We start from the raw sequence: 20190 nt of genomic DNA on the forward strand, positions 1-20190 counted from the left end.
AAGGTGTGCCGTTGTCTTCAGAAAGCACCAGTGCTGTAAAACGCCAGCTTTATATATATATATATATATATATATATATATATATATATATATATATATATATATATATATATATATATCTTGATAGCACCTTGATTGCGTTCGTGCGAACCATTTTCCTTTTTTTACATATCTTAAATTTCCTCCTCACCTTTCTTGCCCGGTTCCCCGAGTGCAGAATAGTCAACTGAACAGTTACTGTGATTAACATCTGTGCCTTTATTCTGCTATTTGCTCTATCTTCATCCGTTCTGAAACGTTTCTATGCGTTGCAGAGTAGGTCAGTAAGTTAGTATTTTTGAATCTGGTAGGCACTTTGTTATAATTCATTTCGAAATGCTCTATTTTTAGACATCAGCGCCGTGCGCCGCCGCGAGCCATACCAGTAGAGATTGTACCTGAACCCTACTAAAAATTGCGTAAAGGTCCCTCAGAAACCCATGTTGACGTGGCCGCTGCACACCAGTCGCATCCAGAATCCGTATTTCCATGTGGACGTCCTCCTGGACTTTCGAGCGAAGAAGACAGCCACATCCCCAGATTTCACCTTGGGTATGCTTCTTTCGTAGTGAGGTAGGAAGTTGGGCTTCTTCAATTGGCGCATACTCCAAATCAGCGTGCGAAAGGAAAGCAACGGGACGAGGACACAGGACGAGCCTTGTCCAACAGGTGAATTTTATTAGAGCCAAAGCACAAACAAAGAAACACCACCCTTCACTGCGCCGAAACAGCGCTTCATAAATGCTTCAGAGTTCGAAGCAAGCTCATAACTGTAAATTTTACCACTGATGATTTCGTTCTGAATGAATTAACTAATCTCCATAAGGGTCAAGGAATGAAGAAAGCAAATACCTGAAGGCATGAACAATTGTTTTTTCACTAAATAACGGATTAATTAATTTGTTCATTCATTTTTGAAAACGCAGCTGGTTTACCTTTCTTTAGCGTGCAGGCGAGTTTTCACGTAGGAATTGTGCCAGAATATTCGCTTTCAAGCAGATGCATCACCGCCGTTAATTCGTGGAATTACTTGCAATTCACCTTTCAAGAGATTGTCGGTGCATCGAGCATGTGGCTAAGGCAATGGCATCTATACTTCAAAGGTAGGTTTTTATTTTAGGCTTAATTTTGCGTCCACAGTTTCGCGTACGCATGTCGCGCACACAGGGCTATCTGCACACTGTCCCTGAGATTGCCACAGACATGCGTCGTAGCTCAGTAAATTTGCGATAATAAACACAAAACACATACCATATAAGCACACGAAACATTTTATTACTTGCATACGGAAGAAACGAATACAAAAATTCAAATGGACTTTAAAACGATAAGTTTGCTTGATAACGCTCTGCACAGATGAAAGCTAAAATGCCAGAAAGACAATTCAACAATATTCGTTTGACACCGGTGCTGACACTAGGACAGGCACGGTCCAATCATGCAAACCATTTTAAGGGTAATCGCCGAAAGCTATTACGTAGCATCATGCTGTTCAACTCATGAATACGAACCGTGATTGTTTATTCAATGTCCCGGATAGTTTCCGGCTTAATGTCAGGCACAATGTCACACAGTATGTCAGAATACTGAGCTAGCTGAGCCCGGTTCTGCCCGGCAGCTCTGATGTTTGTATAGCAAACGATAAGCCAGCTAAGAACACTCTGGCCATCCAAGAAAGATAAAAAAAAACTGAAATCTCAAGTTTCTGAGTATATACAATCAAACATCACCGAAAGGACATATTTATGCAAACGCTTCTGCTCTGGTACTCATAAAAATATAAACTGGAATGAGCCAAAGAAATAAAACACTTTAGCAGGTCGTTTAGGAAGACAAACAATTTAGCGAGGGTCCCGTTGCAGTCATTGACTTTAGGACCCGCATCTGCATTCCATCTGTTACATATTCATTGCTTTTGAACAGAGAATAAACTGAAACGGCAATTTGTGACTATATGCACTGAACACTGTCGCACTCATTCCCTATAAAGGATCATATGTCCATTGTCCACCTTTATTCATGTTTTGGCGCCCATGATAAGTGTGGCTACGCTACACAGATTGCATTCCGCATGAGCGAAAGGATATGTAATTTCAAGGTGTGTAACTTCAACGAACCAACAAGCCCACATTGCAACTCTCGTGAAGGATATGTAACGTCATAATACAACCGTGATTCTAGCTGTACACATTAATTAGAAGATACTTCTTTTTTTTATTTAGCGCTGTGCAACGTGACAGGTAGGAACACGAGATTTTTTTTTCGCTGACAAGCTGTGGGGAATTTACCGGCACACTGGTGTCCTTGCACCTGTGGACCTACGCTTCCTAGTATCCCCGCTCCGGGTAAGGGTGGAGACAAGCTTGCATGATAATTAATGGCAGCGTTTTAAGTCAAAGCGAATGACACGGTCTTTAATAATATGACACGTACACCATGTTGCGCAGGACCGAACGAAGATTCCCGGTAAAGGTACTGTGATGATAGCCCTGTATGGCTAGGTTGTACAAATGGCTGTAAATGTGTTTCCGCTGATACTGCCGTGAATGACAATTAATAGCGAGTTAGCGCCTATTCCCAGTATGTTTCCTTCATAGTCCAAAGTGCGCGCCTATTTAATGGAATGCTATTGACATGATATTTCTGTCTTGTCATTTTTTTATTATGATTTAAGTTCCGCATGGGGGTCTAAACCACAGAAAATATACTGAATAGTGACAGCGCGTCATAGATAGTTTAACGGTACTACTTGTTTTGTACACCGGCCTTGGTGGGCGCAATGCCTTTATCGTTGCGCTGCTAAGCACGAAGTGATCGTAAAGTCGTTACTTGTTGGCTCTCATTGTTTCTGCAATCGGGGCAGCGGCGACACAACATCGCCGCCGAAAGAAACATGCACAACATCATTGTTCATTCTTTTCTCGTGAGCAGTGCCACTGTAGTCGACCTTATTGCCACACGACGGGAAGCAGTGTTATTGCTCGGCGTCATGACGCCACAGTAATGTCGATGACGCCGTATTTGCGATTTCAAGACCAATGTTAGTATTGAGTTAATTACCCTATAAGTGCTTACCCACCTTCGGGCTTGCTCAATTTCAACTATTTACGTCTTCTTTAATCACAAGATACAGTATCTAAGACTTCAAATATATGTATTCCTTATATTTTAAGCATGTAAATGTGAAAGAACCAACACAGCAAACGCGTTCCTTTATGCTCTAAGCTTATTTATCTTGTTGTCAGTATAACTTAAACTTATTTGTAGGGTTTACTACCCTGAAACTTCGTAGTGTGTTGTAAGGGACGGCCTTAGGGAAGGTTCGGGAGTCATTTTTGACCACACGCGGTTTTTTAACGTCAACCTTAAGCTTGGTTCTTAACCGCCATCCGTTAACCTTGAATCTAGAAACCGGTACTAGCGTGCACCCGTCAAAACGTCGTCTGTACAGCCTGGAAAAAAGTCGCACCCACGACCTCGCGCTTGGGCAGTCCCGACGCCATATGGTCGCACAACTGTCGTACACGTAGGGAGGCGCTCCTTGCCGTCACAGTGTACTCAGAAGCAGCGGGCGCGCATCGCCAGCTCCGTGCTCAGTCGGTTGGCCGACATCTGAATTCCGGCGGCCAGCAGCAGAAGAGGAAACGCGGCGCTGAATTGCTGCGCCGAGAGCTGCACCAGCTGGGCGAGTGCGCAAGCCAGCCGGCCCGCAAGCGTGCCACCGTCACCGGGAGACCGTCTCAGGAGACACTGCAGCGCGGTGAAAGGCGACGATCAACTTCATTTTTGAGAGAAGGGTCAGAGACAGACTGGCAGAGGTTTGGGGAAGCCCACCAAGCATCACTGAATAATTGAAGAGGGCCACTGACACGACAGTCTTAAGCGCAGCCCCCTCCTCCCCCCCCCCCACACACAAGAAAAGAGATGTAATAACCACTGCAGAAATGGTCCAGAGCAAATTAGTGCATTTCCTTATAGTTGGAGTCTCCATCCCGACAAGTGTTCGCCACTTGACCGAGTTCTAGGCAGCTGTACTGTAAGGATTCCATTCACTTTATTCTGCTCCTTTCTTATCACACTGCATTCGCGGCCTGTTCATACTGTTCATTACGTTGCTCAGCTCAGTAAACAAGCGCGAAAACAAATAACATTGGTATAGGCATATTGGGCAAATAGCGCGGACAGGCAGGACTAAGCAAAGACGACAACATGGGTGCTCACTATCACCTGGTGGTTCTCTTCAAGGGAACGGAAATGTACTCTGGGGAGAGGTGGGAGTCAACGAAGGTAGCCAACGTCAAGCAAAACGCGCAAGCAGCGAGTTATCAAGTACCGAATGAGATCAGACTTACGGCCGGCATGCAACTATCACAGCCCATTCCAAGCTAGTGAAGCGCGTTATTTCAACTGCTGCACTGAAGAACGATCTATGCAGGTCGCTCGTGCATCCCTTACAACAAAACTTCGAATCCCAAGTTCGCCGCCTGAAATCCGCTGGATTTCATGACGAGCATTGAGTATGAGCAGTCATGAACCTTGAGGGACATTGCTGAACATAGCCCACTCAATATTTCCAGGATTCCTAGACAATGACCTAGGAAACGATCCGCCCCGACAGCTCTGATTCATTGTCTGCGCTGTGCCGCACAATATCAATAAATCAGGATGATGTATCGGCATTGAAATTGTTAGTGCCCAGCACACTAACAACCTTACGCGAACCCGTAAATGGTGATGATAAATTGCGACCAGCCTGGGACAAAACAAAAAAAACGCAAGAACCCGTTTGTACCCTTCAAGACACAGGCCGTTATGCTACCCTCTTGACTGGTGCCGAAAGCTATGTTGAGCAGATTGGAAAGGGCTTAAATAATATGTTACGTGAACCTCGCTAAAAGCAACAGCAGGCAGCACCTTGATCTTGCATTGTATTGAATGTGAATGTTCGCTTCAGCTGGATAGGATCTGAGCAACTGGCAAATACCGCCAGCAGCGAGCGCGTGAAAGCTGGGAAGCGTATATCATTCAAAAGAAAGGTTCTACATGTATTAGCACGCCATCCATTTTACTGCATAACAAGGAGAATCTGTATCTCGGCAACTGGCGACCACGTGAATTTGCATGCATATTGTCACTCACCACCTCTCTTGTCATTTTTTACGTTCGCGTTTTTTAATATTTTTATTAGTTGTTTACAGGCATTGTCTGTTATCTTCAATTCTTTTTGCTTTCGTTTTTTGTCGTCGTCATCGTCGTCGTCGTCGTCGTCGTCGTCGTCGTCGTCGTCGTCGTCGTCGTCGTCGTCGTCGTCGTCGTCGTTGTTGTTGTTGTTGTTGTTGTTGTTGTTGTTGTTGTTGTTGTTGTTCGCAAGTGCGCTTAGTTGTCCCGCGCGATGCAATTTGTCATAGCTGCTGGCAGGTCATAGCTCCTGCCTCATTTGAGGTTGGATAACCCACCACTTTTCTTGAGTGTGTTCATTTTTTTTACGTTAGCCATCTTCATTGCTTGCCACCTGTTCCCCCGGATATATTCCCGCTCGTGCCACTTGAATTGATTTCTGGGAGTTTACAAGCCGAAACCATGACTTGATTACGAGGCACGCCGAAGTGGGGGATTCTCGATGAATGTCGCCCACCATGGGGATCTTTGGTGCGCACCCAACGCACGGGACCCGGGCGCTCCTGTATTTCGCCCCCGTCGAAATGCGGCCGCCGCGGCCGGCACGTGATACCGCGACCTCATGCTCAGCCACTGCGGTGGTCCGTTCCTTCCACCGCCAATCGATAATCGGTGCCAGTGTTGTCGTCTTCCTTTAGTCCTGTCTGTGTGCACTGTTTGCTGAATATGTCAAGGTTCAACCAACCAGCCCAAATCCGCACTCTTGGTATACAATCATTAAAATAACATTGGAATAGAATCTTTACACAATGCTCATGACGCCGTGCTAGCCACCCTTCGGTTGCTATCTGCGATCACGAAGTGATCTTTTTTTGCAAGGTTGGTATGGCACTAAGTGAATTTTTGTTATGAAGTTGTGCCATCTGATTAAAATACTTTGCGTCTGATTTCTCTCTGCAGGTTTTGCGGGCGTAGCGCGCGGATGGCAGGAGTGACCTGGTGGGGTTTATGAGCCAATGTTTACAACTAATAAACTCAGTTGGTAGTCAGCACGCGACCTGTATTCTTTCGCTTGTCGCTGTCACAGGCCTATGAAGGAATGTTTCGTTTTTTTTTTTTGAAAGAGAGAGAGAGGAGGGAATGCAGAAGGAGACCTGGGGAAAGGGGGCTGAGGGGAAGTTATCCTGGCGCACAAAAATTTCGTAACTGGTGTGTGCCCCTCCCCCTTCATGGCTACGCCTCCGGTCCCTGTCGAAAGGGACACGGGCATTTCTATGGTTCATGAAGTCGATTGGCAACAGTGACCGATTGTAGGCGTGATGGACAATCACACGTGTTCTCACTCTCTCTTTTTCTTTCTCTTTCTCTTATTTTATCATCCCTCTCCCGCTTTCCCTTGCGTAAGATGGTAACCGGACGCACGTTTGGTTAATCTCCCTGCTTTTCTTTCCTTCTTCTCCTCATACTTCTCTCGTCAAAAGTTCTGCTGCTGAATATGGATTGGTACCTACTTGTCCAATTTGCAATCCTAACATTATTGGTTACAAATGTTCTGAATGTATGACTTTACGTTCCTTCTTGAAATAAATATAGCGATCTAAACTTTCAGTTGTGAAAGTTATCTATGTAGCAGATAGACAGAATCCTGTAAGCTAAACTAAACTCAACCGATGCACACAGACATTACTGTCTGCTGCTCTGCTTGCTATCCCAACACAAATGTGAGTCTCGTGAAGATCTTGATGACAATAAGAGGGTTTTCTTTGCAACAACCCAGGAAAATTCTGGTGCACTACCGGAGAAGCGATAAAACAATGTTCATTCGCGCTTAGCGGCAGCCATAAGCTTACCGCAAGGAAGTCGATGAGCTCGGTCATAGTTTCATTCTGAAAAACAAAAAAAACGTTGGTGGACATTTTAGCATTAGGCCAAAAAATTTTACGGCGTGAATGGTCCTTTTTTTCTATTGCTTGTGCTGTATCTACAGGTGCGCTATCCTATGGAACCTTCAGAGCAATGACAGATTATTCGTCAAAACACAGAGGTACGAGCTAGGAAAAGATTTATGGAATCACTTGTCAAAAAAATATGCTAAGTTGAGGTTCCATCAAGGCTTTGAGTTGAGTATGAACATTCACGGTTACTTCCTATGATACGCCAGCCTGCCCCGTTTAAACCGTAGTTCACAACTCGGTTTCCGGGCCAGGACATCCTTTTTTCCTATAGTTCAATGTTAGCTTTCTGTAGAACATATACAGTGATCGTTTGGGCCATAATACATGGTAATATCATTTGGATGGCCATGTATTCTGAGTCACCTTTACCTTTCAAATTTTCACAGAATGGATTTGGTTAATACGTTATCTCCGATACTTCACAGAGGTTAACAGCATCTCGTACTGGTTGCTGGCGTCACCACGTCCTTTAGCAATGTGTAAGGTCTTCGTTTTTACTTACTGTGAGCGTTTCGCCTTCCAAGCAGACCAAGCGGGATGAATTGATGCACTGAAAAGGGAACACTTGGTGTTGGTAATGAATAAGTGTGCTATAATACATTGCTCGTATCAATTTCCTACTATAGTGCAAAATGCGCGAAACAATACCAAGAAATGACAATGCACCAAAGAGTTGCCAGGAAAACATACAAGACAGAAAGAAACGTTATTTCCTGTCTCGCCGTTCCTTCTCATTGCTTCGTGTTTTTACACTATAACAAGTATGAACCCACTAGCTCAGGTTCCGGCAGCAATATATTACGTTATCAAAGAAACATTTTTTTTTTTTGCGAAAAGCTCATTGCACTGAACGATAGGGACCAGAAGTGTTTGGAAGCCGCGCTGTGTTCTCTTAGCAGTACGTTTTCTTTTATCTTGGCAAGAAGAACGAAGTCAGACAAGAGTGTGACATCTTTTAATATGGTATGCATGTGGAGCGCCGTTGCACGTGTTCTAAGATCCGACAAAGTTTGTGCAGCTATTTCCATACTCTCCTCAGTCTCGCATTGGAACTCATTCCGGGTATTTAGTCACTGCTCAATTTCTACCACGTTTTCTCCTTCGAGTTAACATGGAAAGGCGTGATCTCCCTTGAAACTATGGTTTTTAAGTCGTGCCATTTACAAAACTCGGCTTCAAAATCCAAGCATGTTCTGATTATCACTCCCTGGGACTAGATAAACGGTTCGATGTTATCAGCATCCAGGTTGAAACACGTTGGTAATTGATGCCGCCAAGCTCGCTTTTAATCTTTGTACTGTTTTTTTTTTCATCAGACTTCAAGCTTTGTTTTTCATGATAAGAAACCATTAAACCAGGAAGAAATTGACATACGCACCACCAGTGCACGGCAAGGTAGAGCATCCTTTCGATGCTTTATCGCCTATCGCTTACAAAAGGAAGAACAATTTCTCAATGTGACATATCCGGCTCAAAAATGCTGTTAATTTCGTGATTATTTCTTAAATGTGGCATAGGGAAAGTGTAACTTTATGGTTATCTTTACTGTGCATATGTGATGCGACAGTCGGCAGGCAGACCGCCCACGCCTTCTGCTAATCACTGTGTCTGTCCATATTCTTAGACAAGGGGATGATGACGAATTCCACAGCTGGTACAATCGAGGAGCTCTGCCTTGGCACCACTAGGCAATAAGTCGGAATGCGAGATGCGATGAAATGCCCGGAATGGAGGCACGATTTGTACTGTTCCTACCGACGTCTAGCCCTCTCGCCATACAGAATACCTATAACCAAATCCCAGTGCAATTAAATTCGCTTATGACTCGCGACTACGAAAGCATTTAACCATTGGCTTCTGGGGGAAAGGAGGTGGGGATTCTGTAAGCGGCCACCTTGTGGACATTTCCATTTCGTCTGCCGCTGAAATGCTGATTGGTTGGGAGCGCCTCTCTTCTTCTGACATGTACCCCAGCCCAGGCAATGAGTACTTCAGCAGCAGAGCAAATGGACATGCCTTCTAGGTGGACACTTACAGAATACCCCCCTCCCCCGAACTGTTCATTGAGAAATCTGTCAACTACGCCGTGGGTGAACTCTTCGGTGGCAGCGCAAGCACAACGCACCACTCGTCCCCCCCCCCTCTTCCCAAGCCGTGGCTCTACAATCAAGTGCGCTGTCCGTTTACTGAGCCCATTGCCCGCCTGCTCGGCGCCAATCTCCCAAGCTATAGCATCGCACCATAACTCAAACAATGAAGCCAAGCAGAACTCCACAACGTTCGCATTTCGCCCTGTGTTTCTATGGTGCCATGAACCAAGTCGCCTGATTCAGGATGTAAGAGAGGACTTTGGGTCTATGCAGATAATAAAAAACCAAAACAAGAAAATTCAGCTAGCAGCGAGCTTAACCAGACAGAGATCCATTTAGTTACCCTGCACGGGAAAAAGACGATGAGGGATGAAAGAAAGGATGATAAAGCAGAAGGAGAGAGAGTTCACGAACGCACAGTTGCATACATGGGAAGACTAGACGCGTCTTCTAAGGTCTTTGATTCCTAACAAAACAAAGAAATCCACTGAACATAGTTGGTGAAGCTCGCCTCACTTAAAAATGGGACTTGATGTCAACCAAGTATTCGAAGCAAAGTTTGTGCTGGTCCGTTCAATCTTAATCAGACAATGCCAAAATTACATTTAGTTGAAAGTGAAGCGTCAAATTTGAAACTCCTGCATTCAACTTACGTCACTGATCCCGAAGGAAGTTGGCAGACTGATGTTTATGGGTGGCCCGCACGTTATTGGGCCGGGAAGGCCATTGTCACAGCGAAACAAAGGCAGCCCGAATGGGTTGCATAGCATGTTGGATACAGCGATGGGATTGACATCTGAAAAAGCCACAGGTTTTACTCACAGTTAGCAATTCCCGAATAGGCCTTATTATCCGAGTAGTTATCCTCTTGAAATACTGTGACAAGAGCACAAAAAATCCCCAATCTTTTTTTTTTTCGGTGAGTGACAGAGCCATCCTGAACAGAAGCTCGCATCAAGCTTCTATTTAGCCCCTTGGTATCAAGGAACAAGTATTTACTCTATTAATAAAAAAGACTCTGGTCATGTTCAAAGACTTCGGGCAGTTGTTTGAAAGTGGCAGTGCTTTCTTTCAGACGTAGTGCTCATTGTGCTACATTTTTCAATGTAAAAATAAATGCTAAATTATCATTTTGCTATGGATAACAAATCAGTTTTGTCACGGTAGCGCGGGCAACAAGTTTCAACATTATTGGTTTACCAAGCGCGTAGTATCAAGTCATTTTTTTATCATGAAATCCATTTACGTTCACATCATGCTTCTCTGAATACTGGTTAGGTGTTCCCACCCACAGTGGACCGTACTGTACGTATTTTGTCGTACTTTATATCACATCCCTTAGGCTACATTTCACATTCATATACGTGTAGTGTCGTTGAGGGCAAATACGGGTGGGAAGAAACGGAGTGGACAGGACAGAACGTCTGTCCTGTCCACTCCGTTTCTTCCCACCCGTATTTATGCTCAACGACACTACATAATGCACCAACTGGCCCCAACAGTGCGCTTCTGAACTTCATATACGTGATTTCTATTGCGGATAATATTCGCATATTTGCCTAAGCTTGTATATCATACCTCTAACGTTAATGCTATGCAAGCTCGAACATGTCGCACACTTTTCTTTAGTTTGTTTGACGACATTACAGGTAATGCTTGTTTATTTATGGGATCCCGATTTTATGAAAGCCAGAAATGTTGTCCTGTTCATTAAGCGTCTCATCTCAGTAATGTTGGCATGACGCTCTGGCGTTCAAGAATGCGTATTAATTCGAACAAAACCGCAATTTTTTCTCTAAAACTTCCTTACACAAAGCCTAATTTGAGCTAACCTGATTGCGCCCTGGAAAGCAGTCCGGCGGTTAACGCTCTTAGGTAGAACAGAGATTGAATGGGTCCCGTGACTTGCGGCATCATTCTAAATACACACTGTAAGAAAACGAGAAAACATTGGAAGACATGAGAGCGCATTCCCCACTGGCCTCTCTTTTAGCTTTACATTGTAAACAATGCCTCTAAGACATCATGGTTGGCTCACATAGTTCTTATGGACACTTATATAGCCTAAGAACTCTGTCACTCCTGGCCCGGCAGGTTCTACATTCTCTTACAATGACTGAAGTAGGCGAAACTGCCTTACAGCTTCGGCGAAGTCTTCTCTTCAACTGAGCCTTAGAAACATTGAAATACAGAATTTTATAGGCTTAGGACCAATTCATAATATATCATCAACGTTTCTTAACGTTCTAGATTCAAGGAAATTCCTGCGAGACAGTGAGGAATAATAAAAAATAATATCTCTGCTGTGTAATAATTTAACTTTTTCTTCTACGCTAATCAAAATTCGTTAAATTTGTCTGGTTGTTACGTAGCAGAAATAAATTTCTTGCCCTGCAAGTATTTAACAACGCACAGACCGCGGTATAACGCTCCATCCTAAGACCAACGCTTTCATTTTTTTTTTCTGCAACGCGGAAACAACACGATTAAGGTCAAGAATAAAGATATCAGGATTTCCTGACACTTCATTAATGTGACTGCTTACCGTGAAAATTCTTATAACTTCCACCGTCGCATTTTCCTGAAATAGAAACGTCGGACGTTAGAGATCACACCAGTCAAAAATGTTACATCGTTCCTTTTCTACGAATAAAATGAAAAGAAAACAAGAAATGTAAGAAATTAGGCTAGCATAATAAAAGAACAGCGTCAGATGAGAGAAACTCACTGAAGGCCTGCGAGAATGTCTAAATGCAATGTTTAGTTACAGCCTTGACAAAGTGACTCAGTTGAGCTTGCAGAGACCGAGTTCACAAATCGTTTCGTTCTCAAGTACTGTTTGCCATTTGCCGGCAGCCTTCCCTAATGATATTTCAAACATCATAATTCGCAGGCATATGCTCTTACCGACAATTATATTGTAAGAAAGAAGAAGAAAATGCTCGGGAAAGTATCTCCTTTTGTCTGTGTGTGAGTTGCGAGCCCAAGCGGCACCTCCTAGATAGCACAAGACATGTGCACTCTGATCCATGACGTCGTGCTACATGGCTCGACTGCCATGGAATCTAATGACGATGCTCCTGATGAAGCGGTGGTGATTGTCGCGTCAGCACTTTCGTCACACCGAGCTTGGTCGCGGAAATTTCGGGCCTAGTAGCAAGATGTCATAAATCAGAGTGCACAGGTCTTGTGCTATCTAGGTGGGTATGGCCCAACGCCCACATTCACAAAAAACTCTAGCACTGGAAACTTTCACAATAACAAACGGCAACCTTTCATAGCGCTGGGCATTAGTGAAGGCAGCAGACCAATCACAACCAATGCTTACGAACCAAAAGTTTTGGGAATTTGTCAGAAGTTTATTGAATAACTTTGTGAAGACTTAATGCCTGTGGCCGTGGTGTGGGCTTGTTCTGCCGGAATTCATGGCAACTTTCGTAATTATGTGCAGGAGTTAAGGTTTCACCAGCCACTCTTCAGGGGCTTCCAGTGCAAGTTGTCTACGCATTGCTTACTGCGTTCCTTTGAACAATCAAGTTGATAAGCTTTCTAGTCTACCTGCGGTGACCTTTTGAAGCTCACCTCCAAGCACCATCCTCACGAGCGTAAATGAGCTCTAGCTTGTGTTTGGGCTACGTGCACGTATAAAGTGTGCCCCAGGTACACGTGGTAGCAGAGTAGTCAACATGAACGTGAGAAGACGGGAGAGGTTCTAGCTGAAAGCGAACATTGCAGATGATGGTGTAAAAGTGACAACTCACAGGTCGGTCCAAGCAGTAGTCGGGAGTCAGGCCGAGACACTTGAAAAACAAAATGGAAGAAAAAGTGAAATTAAAGAATGTTATTCACGGCGAGCTCTGCGACGTTGGCAACCGATGTTACGTCGTATATGGGGCGCTCTCTTTCGCGAGGTAATAAGACCATGATTTGAGAGGTTGCTTCAAATATGAAACGAAACAGTTTGAGCTAGTAACACGGGGCCCTCAAGTCTTTTGCCTTCTTTGTAACACACCTGATTCACCGATGTTTCAGCTTCTAAGGAATCTGCTTCCTAAAAACCAATATGTTGAAAACCATTTGCACCAGTGCTTAGCAAGAGTTAATAGTTCGAGAGGGCTAATTACCAGTTAAAGCAAACGTTTCCTGCTGAAAACACTGACACGAGGATTTGGTTCTGTTCACGTCGGTGTTTTCGGCCGGCAACATTTTCTTGCAATGTGCAGCCAAGAAGCGCAGCCAAACATTACTTTCAAGCTGATTAGCAGGTTCTGCTAAGTTCCATTTTCACCAGTATTATATCGTAAGTTCACTTTAGATTAAGAATGCAGTGCACCAAATAATACAGTACGTGAACTATTGGATAACAAGTAGTGCAAATGAGCGTCGCTCTTGCCATTCGTTCTAGAGTTGTCTACTCACCGTTCCCAAGGCAAGTACATTGGGCAGTTGTGTTTCGGTACACTGGCCTGAAATTGTACACATGTCACTCTAAAATGAAGGGTAAAACAAATAAAAGGCAACAGCTACATAAAACCAACAAACAATGGGATTTAAGAAAACACTCAGGAAGTTATCTGTTTATTTCAAAATAACAAGTAATACTGGAAAGGCAAATCACAGTGACGACAATTTGCGGCGGTGGGAGTTACGCCAACATGTGCAAGACAAGGTGCCAAGAAACATGCAGTGTAATGAAACTATGTTTTTCTCTCTTGCTGTTGTTCGGCCTAAATTGCTGTTTGCTGTTAGAACGTGGCAACTAGACAAAACTTTTGCCCTTTCCGCAGTATCCGTCATGCAACTTAGCACATACGTAAGGGCGAACGCAAATTAGGACAAAGCTAAATCTGAGACTGAGCGCGTCGGGCTGAAGATGAGTTTATGCATTTATTCATTTAGTTAGTTTACTTCTTTCAGTTACTCGTGGCACTCGAAATGTTTGAAATTTTTCTTTCTGACTATCGAACAACACTTCATGTTCAATAGACCGATTCGAAGGAAATGGGACACAATGAAAAACGCAAGAACAACGGCGGATCATTTTATTCCCACGTGCTTGAAGACGCCTTGTTCTGCACTACACAGTCTCAGCTTTGTCGTCATGCTAATGCTCGCACATGATTAATTAGCTAGAACAATGTACCAATTGCTTGGGCGTTAAATAGGTAGAGAAAACAGACTCAAACGATGGACGATGAATGTCTAGTAACGATGGTTACACAGTCTGCCCCACGTCAACGTTCGTTCATTATGTGTGAAGAAAGTGGTTAAATCGAGCTCGGTTCATTAGACTTTTCGACTAGCTTGAACTCACTGGAACTACCGGCGAGAAGCCATAAACTACGACGGACAGCTTCTTGATTTGCATAATTCGACTACCCCTCACTATGCGCCACAGTAGTTATTAAAAGCTTGAAAACAAAATAACTTAAGCAGTCTGCGCTGCTGGTTCGCTAAGCCACAATGCCATAATGGTAGCGACTTCTTCTGCAGTAATCTTGACGAGTTGCGCTGTGCCCATTAGACAATTTTGTCAGCAGCCACCATAGTTTTTAGGCATTTAGTCAACAGACCATCGATGACGTGTATGGGTGTTGTATTACTGTGTTGAAGTATTCTGTCGATGACGAAATAGTTGAGGCAATACAAAATATTTGAATCCCGGTTATTTTTCCCCGTTTTGTTATTCCGACCTTTTGAATAATTGAACCTCACTTTGTCGTCTCGCAAGTGTCTATGAGTACTTAACGGGAGTAGAACGCAATGAAAACGACCTGTAATCTGTGATGAAGGTTCACAGTAACGTGCTGTCAAGGCTTACAAAGTGGCAGGTAAGTGTCAACTACCATCACAGCAGCATCTCAGCGCCAGCACAACGCATACTGCCACTCTTTTGCGGAAACTCTGCTTGCTTTATCAAAGTTCAGGGTCAGACATAACTGGACTTTGTTGCCCTGGAATTTCGGCAAGCATTATTAGCACTCTGCTTCTCTGAGGATGTCGACGTCCTACACCACAACAAGCTTAATTTAGCCATTAAACAAGCTGTGATTAGAACAAGCTACGACATTTTGCCGCCATAGAAGTCCCCAAGTTTTACTTGACCAAGCGGATTCATCCGTATGTTGCCTGTAATGCACCTCGAATAGAGTAGTGAGAAAGTTTGATTGTAAGATATAGTTTCCGTAGTGCCATCCATATCACAATGAAGTTTAGTTGAATCTCTCCACGTGTCAAAGTATGATAGTGCAGTACATAGTGCGCAAAGTTGTCTACCTCATTGCTTATAAAAATTACGCGCCTAACTTCTTGTCGTTTGCTTTTTTCTCTCGTAAAAAACCACGCAGATTTCTGTCTCCTCAAGCATTCGAGCACTTCGGTTCTCACCTTTTACATTCGTCGAGGTGAGCAATAAGAACAGCGCGAACAGCGCGAAGCTCCAAATTGCAGTAGGCTTCGACATCATCTTCGTAACGACAATTCTGCAAGCGCATCGGTTTCTTCCTTCTATACCTGCAAAGTGGCAGAGGATAAAAAGCTTCACAATGGGCCAGCCTGTGGCGAAAGCTTGCGCAAGCCTTTCTGATCGGCTGGTGTTTGCCACTCGGGTTCCCTTTAAAAGATTTTTTTCTACGCTTGAGTTTTAGTGAGTTGTTTACGGCACGCGCTGCCACAGAAGCTGTCATGTCCGCCATATCAGCGCTGTTTACTTTGGCACGTGGCCACGCACCCATGCCTTGTAGCTACGTCCTTTGCCCTTCGTTGTCGATCGCGACGACAGCTGAATGCAATACATGATTGTGTAGCCCGCGTCGCGTCAGTTTTCAACGACAAAAAGGAGAGTGTCGCATAGCTCCGCCGCTGTCGCACAAGTCCGCGATGCTTGAAGTTTCCGTGCCCACTGTTTGCGGCCTTGTAAGAGTGGAACAGGCCGTTGTTTGCGCCGCAAGTGCAAGATTACTATTAATAGGATGGAAAATCTGAGAGGGTCGGCTTGTCCCGTTGCCCAATCTGGGCAAATCTTTCGTGGACATAGCGTCTTATCGCCCCCTTAATACTGTGCAGTTTCCTGGGTAAAGTGATGGAGAGGATCGTGATGACTCATCTGGAGCCCTAGAGATATACGTTCACGCTTTGGCTGGGTTTCGGCGCGGACGGACGTCTATAGACAGCGTAAAGAACCTTGTTTTTCTGTACAACGTTATGGTATAGGCGCATACGATAATGTTAATGATCTTGTTTTATCTGCGCAACACTATGGTAACGGCGCATACGATAATATACCACATGAAGTCATCCTCGAAACATTGGGGGATGTTAAATCAGGAGGCCACTTCTACTGGTGGATACAGAGAAACTTGAAGTGGAGATCGTTCTTCTTGCAAACAAGGGACGGGGCAAAACTGCACAATTGCAACTGCCATGGCGTGCCCCTTGGGGAAATCTTGAGCCCCACTCTCTTTAGCCTTGCGTTCATCGGCTTTGTTGATGCAGTTCCTTGGTCTCTTAAAGTGTCGATGCATGCAGTCTGCATCTGGGCACCTGGGGTTACGCGCCTCCGCGTGCGTGCAAAGCTTCAGAAAGCGGCCGCAGTGGCGTCTGGGTACCCCAGAGGACGAGGACAGGAGCTGTCATCTGAGAAGTGCTGACTGCTTGCCTTCACACGATATAAAATGATACTAATTAGACCAATGAGACAATAATTAATAGACAGGTGATCAGTTATTAGAAGACCCACCGCCTTCTGGGGGTAATAATGGATCGTGGTCGGTGCTGCAGCGCTAGCATCTCTTATTTGAAACAGAGACTCGACATGGGTCACTCATGTCTTAAGCTTTCTAGTGGAAAAGTCGTGGAGTGCATCGCTACAGCAGGGCTTTAACCATACGCCGTGCTGCTCCTGGGTTTCCTAGGCTACAGATTGTCTGTGATGAGCGGAAACTGCAAAACGAACATTCATGCGGTCCTGTCGCTCCAAGCTCAACTTCCGAGACTATGGCTTAGCTTTCCGAGGTGTGCATCTTCGGCGGCCACTGTGGCCATCGCGCACGATCGCACAATCACGACATACATAAGCGTCGGCGTTTTGAGGGCGCACATCAGATCTCTAAAACGAAGCGTTCGAATGAATTGCCCGCGAAGCCCTTCAGAATGTGTCCAATTAACCTTGCTGATATTGGCCATAACAACGGTAATGGATCTGTTATCTTGTACAAAGCCATCCTGAATGTACGACATGTGTGACCCCTCCGACGTCCGAGCACAGTATGTAAGTTTTCCTTTCGTCGACAGTTGACAACCAACAGGCTTTCTGAACCAGTCAGTGAGCGTCTGTATGCGTAAGCGCCAGTTTGTGAGGTCATTCTCCTGAGCCCCGTACCGCACGCTGGCGCCATCCCTCGTAAGCAGGAACTGACATTCGCCAACGTCAGCGTAACTTCATACCTGTTTTGATTGGTATCACTCGTGATGTTGCTCGCTTTTACTTAGCTACACAGCTGTTGTCGATGTCTCAGTTTTCTTGAATTTGGCAACTTTCAACTGTCATTTTTTGTAAGAAAATGTCCATGTCCATAATATGACGAAGCGATTCTGGAGAAGTTCCCAAATTAAGGAGAGGTTCATGAAAGGAAAACTTGTCCTCCGCCCGACTGCACCACGAAGCTAGAAAAGAAACCATGTAGGGGCTTTAGCTAGCTTTGTAGGAAAAATACGAAAAGAAAGTATTCTGCTTGCAAGGGGTACATTACAATCTGCTTTCCAGTGCAACAAGCCTCATGAAATTCAGTGCATTCGATGCCCGTCCAAACGATTTCTCCGTTCCCGTACCTTAAGATAGGAGCTCCTCGCGTAAATATTACTGTATTCGTCTCTTGGACCCGTGTCCTGAAGATACTTCTTACGCAGGGGCCGCTTTAAGAACAGGCATCTGTTAGCAATGGTAGCAAACACGTTATTACTCACGGTTGCGGGGAAACCACAATCATTTCATAACAACTGTGCAATATATAAATTGAATTCAGTCCCTAGCCAAAAGTCCTTGGACACAGAAAATAGTTTTACAACCTGAACTATGGTGTGCAAACTTACCCGGTGGAGGTATGACAGCTCTACGGAAGCCCGCGCGGAAGCAGCGGGGGTCGTCACCTGCCAAGTGTTAGTTAGCGCTATGCTTCGGTAATAGATGGCGCGAATGTGGCTTCGCTACGGTTGGCGCGAAAAGAGGCTTTTTGCCAGCTTTCAGAGTTGCTTGACCACGACAACTAACATATGCTAAACAGCCTTGGAAAACTTGACATGTGTGTCTGAGGCACGACGCCAACTTCACTTTTTCGGGAAGGAAGGGGAGAGGGGAGAAATGGTGCTTGGAAGTTCTGTTTTTACGTTTAATGCTACAGTAGTCAAAAAGCAGGCACTGAATTTGCTGTGTTCGCTCAGCCGTCCTTTCTGCTACACCGTCGGCGTCATAGGGCCACGTCCTGATCCTCCCGTTTACCTCATCCGTATAGACAAGAACAAAAATTTGCCCACCGTTACGTATCTAACTCCTGTTTATTAGGCAATTTGAACAGAGTAACCAGGCCTCCTAAACACTCCGCTTTGGCTCAGTTTGCGAGGTTGAGAACTTGAATGTAGTTTTATACACCACGCATACTCCTGTGGGTGTGGCGTCTGTGAGCGTATTTCAGAGCCCAGAACAGTCAATGCTGCAGCGGACAAAGTTGACGCTGTGCGCATCGCAAAACAAAGTTCTTGAGAATGTAGCCGTGCCCATATGGCGTAAATATCTACTGCTGCCGCAATAACTGATTTCGTGGAGAGATCAATTGCGCCTCTTAGTGGTAGTGCGGGTGTTTTCGTTGTTGCGTTTTGAATTTTAGCGGCCCATTATTGCTTACTCTCCAACTGCTGTGGTGTTACTCTATTTTGAACACTTTGGTTCCAACATTAAACTGTTAGTGCAGTGGGCGTGTTGCGGCCACCTCGTGTTGTATTTCATATATTATATTTATTATATTTTGTTACCAGATTCTTCACCACTCTTCCAGAGTGGCAAGTTGGCCTGCCAATTCTTGTAAGGTTTCTCCATTCTTAGCCTTTTATTCAAATACTAGATTGTTTGAGCAGTGGGTACGTTCACCAACGGTTGTATATTACGTGTTATAATTGATTATATTGGAGTACCTTATTCTTGACCAATCCTTCAGATTCGGTATCACTCATTGAGTCATAATGCTCTAGATCGACGATTACATCTTCGTGTTTTGAGTGTATTGCTCCTATTCCGCAGAATAGCCTACCGTGGGCGAAAGCTCTGTCAAGCTCCAACTCTCAAATGTTTCTTCATTAGTTGATTTTCTTGTAGAGAAGCAAAAGTAACAAAGACAGACAGACGGACGGACAGACAGACAGGCAGACAGACAGACCGACATAGATAGATAGATAGATAGATAGATAGATAGATAGATAGATAGATAGATAGATAGATAGATAGATAGATAGATAGATAGATAGATAGATAGATAGATAGATAGATAGATAGATAGATAGATAGATAGATAGATAGATAGATAGATAGATAGATAGATAGATAGATAGATAGATAGATAGATAGATAGATAGATAGATAGATAGATAGATAGATAGATAGATAGATAGATAGATAGATAGATAGATAGATAGATAGATAGATAGATAGATAGATAGATAGATAGATAGATAGATAGATAGATTCCAGCAGTTCAAATGCTTCGTGTTATACGCATAGAAACACAACACCATTCACTATGCACATAAGCTGCCTCAAAACTAGTAATGTCTATACGTGAAGTAACAAACTCGAAGAGTCCACAATTGCATCTGGCGGTTTCATGTAACAGGCTGGAAGCACGAAATATAAAAAGAATTATAACAAAGAAGTCGTGATACATCCAATTTTAATGTTGCATAATGAGATCCAAGCGAAAAAAATCACTTGGCGCTGCAAG

General features: G+C 44.2%; 1 protein-coding gene across 1 annotated transcript; it reads right to left on the reverse strand.

The window, feature by feature from the left end:
* Positions 1 to 1294: 1294 nt before the first annotated feature.
* Positions 1295 to 18358, reverse strand: LOC142589730 (uncharacterized). Its single transcript, XM_075701293.1, has 9 exons — positions 18293 to 18358; positions 13622 to 13668; positions 12964 to 13002; positions 11748 to 11783; positions 11035 to 11131; positions 9856 to 9998; positions 7615 to 7662; positions 7008 to 7043; positions 1295 to 3789 (listed from the first exon to the last, which is right to left on the reverse strand). The coding sequence occupies exons 5-9, from the start codon at positions 11117 to 11119 to the stop codon at positions 3598 to 3600; spliced, it is 504 nt and encodes a 167-aa protein (XP_075557408.1). The 5' UTR covers positions 11120 to 11131; positions 11748 to 11783; positions 12964 to 13002; positions 13622 to 13668; positions 18293 to 18358; the 3' UTR covers positions 1295 to 3597.
* Between the last annotated feature and the right edge of the window lie 1832 nt (positions 18359 to 20190).

This window comes from Dermacentor variabilis, chromosome 8, assembly GCF_050947875.1.
Source record: "Dermacentor variabilis isolate Ectoservices chromosome 8, ASM5094787v1, whole genome shotgun sequence".
Classification (NCBI taxonomy): domain Eukaryota; kingdom Metazoa; phylum Arthropoda; class Arachnida; order Ixodida; family Ixodidae; genus Dermacentor; species Dermacentor variabilis.

Excerpts from the sequence above, each read along its gene's own strand:
- LOC142589730 (XM_075701293.1), bottom strand. The coding sequence starts at position 11,119 with ATGATGCCGCAAGTCACGGGACCCATTCAATCTCTGTTCTACCTAAGA. Across the intron at positions 9,999-11,034 it reads GCTTTCCAGGGCGCAATCAG|ATGTCAATCCCATCGCTGTA; the intron begins GTTAGCTCAAAT and ends TGGCTTTTTCAG. Across the intron at positions 3,790-7,007 it reads AGCTCATCGACTTCCTTGCG|TGTCTCCTGAGACGGTCTCC; the intron begins GTAAGCTTATGG and ends ACCGCGCTGCAG.